Below are 3506 nucleotides of genomic sequence, written 5' to 3'. Positions count from 1 at the left end.
TCCCAGCACTCCAGAGGCAGGTGGATCTTCAAGTTCCAGGATGGCCAAGGCTTTGCAGAGAAGAAAAACAAAAGAACTGTTAGCTTGGTGGTGGTGGTGGTGGCGGCGGCGGTGGTATCCCGGCACTTGGGAGGCAGAGGCAGGTAGATTTCTGAGTTTGAGGTCTGCCTGGTTTACCTAGGAGTGAGTTCCAGGATAGCAAGGGCTACATAGAGAAACCTTGTCTCAACCACCCCCACCCCACGCCCCCAAAATAATCCATTATGTGACAGGCATTGTTTTAGGCACTGGGATACAAATGTAAGAGAAAAACCTTTGCTTTAAGTAGTTGTATTTTAGTGAGAGGGGTCATTTCTCCCCTTCTTACAGGAAGAGGATTACAGAGCGCTTCAAAAAAACTGTGGTCTGAACTGTGTGTTCTAGGAATTGGCTGTTGACTAAAGTAGCACTTCACAAGTATTTATTTGAATCTGTGTTGTTGGCCCTACTGTGGAAACAGTGAAACTTGCCAGCAATGATAAAGTTTTACAGTTATTTCCACACTTTGCAGCAAGAGACCAATATCAAGTTCCGGGAAAAAAACATCCTTTTCCCCATCTTCTCCCTATCCTCCCAGAATCACTCAACCAGGTGTTGAGGGTCGCAGGGCTAAAGGAGTTGTATCACAATCATTTTTTATCTCCTACTTTTTCATCTGAAAAGTTACTTCAGGACCATTCTCTTCTCCCACTTCCTTCTCTGGAACCGCCCTTTGTTTTCTATAGATTACTTCCTTTCTTTTACAATTGTCTCTCCTTTTACTTTTGAAGGGACATTTAGATGTTAGATCACCATATATTCCACAAGGAACAGTGTGTATTTTGCTTCCGCTTTCTCCCTTCTCAAGCGGTTTTGCTGGGGGAAAGAGAAGCTCTTCATGACTGGAGGACTTGGGTCTTTTCAGAAAGTGGTACCATTCCCACATTAATTACCACCATCAGTTTGCAGAGGATTGAAAACTTAGTTCCAAGTGAGCAAAGCAAAACAAAACCGAGTTAGGGTTTGGATCATGTTTGAGAAGGGTAAATGGACAGTGTCAAAATGGGACTTTATTAAAGACAAAACCTAAAGTTCACCTTCAAACGGAATTAAGGAAAGGTGAGGACAAGAATAAATTAAGTGGGTGCCTCCAAGACCACCTTCTCTGTCACCTCAAGCTAGAAACTGGGTTAGGTGCCGGAAGGCTGCAAAAGTACCTTCCAGAACTTTCCGAGCTTAGCATGGTCCTAAATGGGAGCGGTTGGCTGAGAACTGCTCACCTTTACGTCTTCCACGCCCTGCCACGCCCCCGCGTCGGCTCCCACCCCGGGGCGTTTGTTTACGTGACTTTGCGTAGTAGGCAGGCCCCGCCCTCGTCCCTGCGGGCTGCCGCGTTTCCCGCGCCGCACAGCTTCTCCCCTTAAAAGGACAATAGAGGCCGCGGGAGCGCGCGGACGCCCTGCCCTCTCCCCGCCCAGCCCGGGACGCGCACGCGCCCGTATGCAAATCAGCTCAATTCAAGAGAATTTGGTCCCGGGAGCTGCGCGTGCGCAGAGGGAAAGCGGAATCTACACCTCCGTCCGCGGTAGCAACCGAAGAACTGCAGGAGACAATCTTTCTGGACTCGGCGCAGGCGGAGGGAGTGCTTGCAGGGGGTTGGCCTGGTGCAGTCCGCACCGTGGGGACGTTGCTGCGCGTGGAAGGTGAGTGATCCTAGTCGGGACAACGGTACAAAACTGTCTCCGAGGCTCCGCTTTCTGCGTTTTTTCTTTCCTCCCTTTACCTCCCCCGCCTCCTCCGTCCTTCCCATACACAAACACACAGGAAGTTTTGTCTTGAGATGGCATTGCGAGGAGCGCTGTCCTCGTGCTCTACGGACTCCAGATTCCTTTGTACAGAGGTGTTGGATGTGCGCTTCTTAATTGGGGAGGGTATTTGAGGTAAACCGAAAGTCAGGGTGTGGGGAAAGTGAGTGCGCGTGGAAACGAACGAGTAGCAGTGGAGTTGCATCCACACCGAAAGTGACAATGACTTTTCTCAGTTGTAGTGTTCCCTACCGACCCAGAGAACTGAGTCGGGGTCGCGGAACCTCTGTGGGGCTCCGGCTGTGGTCTCGAGCGCCGCGAGCACCCGCGTGTTGCACTCCCGCGGCGCTCGCGATGGTTTGCACGCGGGTGCACAACAAAGCCGGACCTTGTAAACTTAACTTGCCACTACCTGGAGCTGGCGGCTATACGGGCTAAAGACAGCCGGTGAGGGCCAGCGCCGGGGTTGCGCGGCGCACGCGGCGTGGCGTTGTTGGCGAAGTCCGCAGGGACGCGTCTGCGACAATGGGCGCGCAGCACGCGGTCTCTGCACTCAGCCGGCTCCGAGCGGTCCCCGCAGCCCAAAGTTCGCCGCCGGTCTGGTCACCTGTAGCGTGGGTGCGGGCATCACGGGGGTGGCCGTGGCCCGCAGAGCCAAGCCGTTTGGATGGAGGCGGGGGCGCAGTCCACTTCAGGAGGCACCCAACTCTTTTTTTTCCCCCTTTTTGTGTATGTGCTCCACCTGACAAGCCACGTGCTCAGGGCCGCTACCCGTCTGCGTCCGAGTGTCCGGCTCCGAATGAGCTGCGGTCGCCGTCGGGGCTGTCGGGAGCAGGACAATGTGATTTCCTGGTGATGGCGTCTTGCCAGTTTCCAAAGCACAGCGAAAGTCGCCAACTCCCAGCATACGCGCGGCGAAGACCTCCAGGCGTTTCTGATCGGGGACTCGGCAAAAGTTTGGCCCCGGGGGCCAGCGGCCGAGGGCACCCGACCTCTCCTGGGGCCCCGCGCGCGGGTCCCTCTCGCCCCGACGTCGCCGCCGCCGCCGGACAACAAAGGGCCGCGTGTGCCCGAGCGGTGCGGGCCGGGCGGGGCGCGGGGCGGCTTTTGTCCCTCAGGTCCTCTCGGAAACTTCCGCAGCGGCGCGGCGAGGCCGTGTCCGTAAGGGAACCCCTGCTTGCGGGCATCAGTGCGGCGCGACGGAGCGCCGCTCGGCGGGGCGCACGCGTGGCCCGAGCTCCGAGGCACGGAGGCCGCGTCTGGGAGGTCCGTGCATCCGCCTTTGAAGTGGAACTGTTGCCATGTTTGAATTACGTCAGGCGGAGCGTGCGGAGCGGCCCGGGAGCGGAGGCGCGGCCTTCAGGCGGCGCCGGCGGGGCGCGGGGCCGTTGTTCAGCGCAGGTGAGGGCGGCGGGTGGCGCATGGGGCCCGGTATCCCCGAGCGCCGCGCTCCTTCGAGGAGTGGAGTTCTGCGTCCTACCCCAGGACCTCCGACTACACGCGGGGAAGTTTCGGTGCTCCGGGAAGTAGTGACTGAGCAACTAAGGGTGCGTGCCGTGCCGCCTTTGTGTGTTTACACGTGGGGCGAGCTGCGAAGCGTAGCACAGGTTTGGCAGGGCGGCTTTTAGACACGGTGCAGTTTGTTCTGGTAACTAGCACCCCAGCCCGCCTCTTGTTTTAATT

At 57.1% G+C, this 3506-nt stretch overlaps 1 protein-coding gene across 1 annotated transcript; it reads right to left on the bottom strand.

Annotated features, from left to right (window-relative positions):
* Positions 1-1573: 1573 nt before the first annotated feature.
* Positions 1574-3111, bottom strand: LOC118580708. The gene has a single exon (XM_036182635.1). The coding sequence runs from the start codon at positions 3008-3010 to the stop codon at positions 2591-2593; it is 420 nt and encodes a 139-aa protein (XP_036038528.1). The 5' UTR covers positions 3011-3111; the 3' UTR covers positions 1574-2590.
* Positions 3112-3506: the final 395 nt, after the last annotated feature.

Source organism: Onychomys torridus, chromosome 3 (assembly GCF_903995425.1).
Source record: "Onychomys torridus chromosome 3, mOncTor1.1, whole genome shotgun sequence".
NCBI lineage: Eukaryota > Metazoa > Chordata > Mammalia > Rodentia > Cricetidae > Onychomys > Onychomys torridus.
This window is presented reverse-complemented; position numbering and strand designations above follow the sequence as displayed.

What these genes read in the sequence shown, in the direction of transcription:
- LOC118580708 (XM_036182635.1), bottom strand. Translation starts at nt 3,010, where the DNA reads ATGCCCGCAAGCAGGGGTTCCCTTACGGACACGGCCTCGCCGCGCCGC.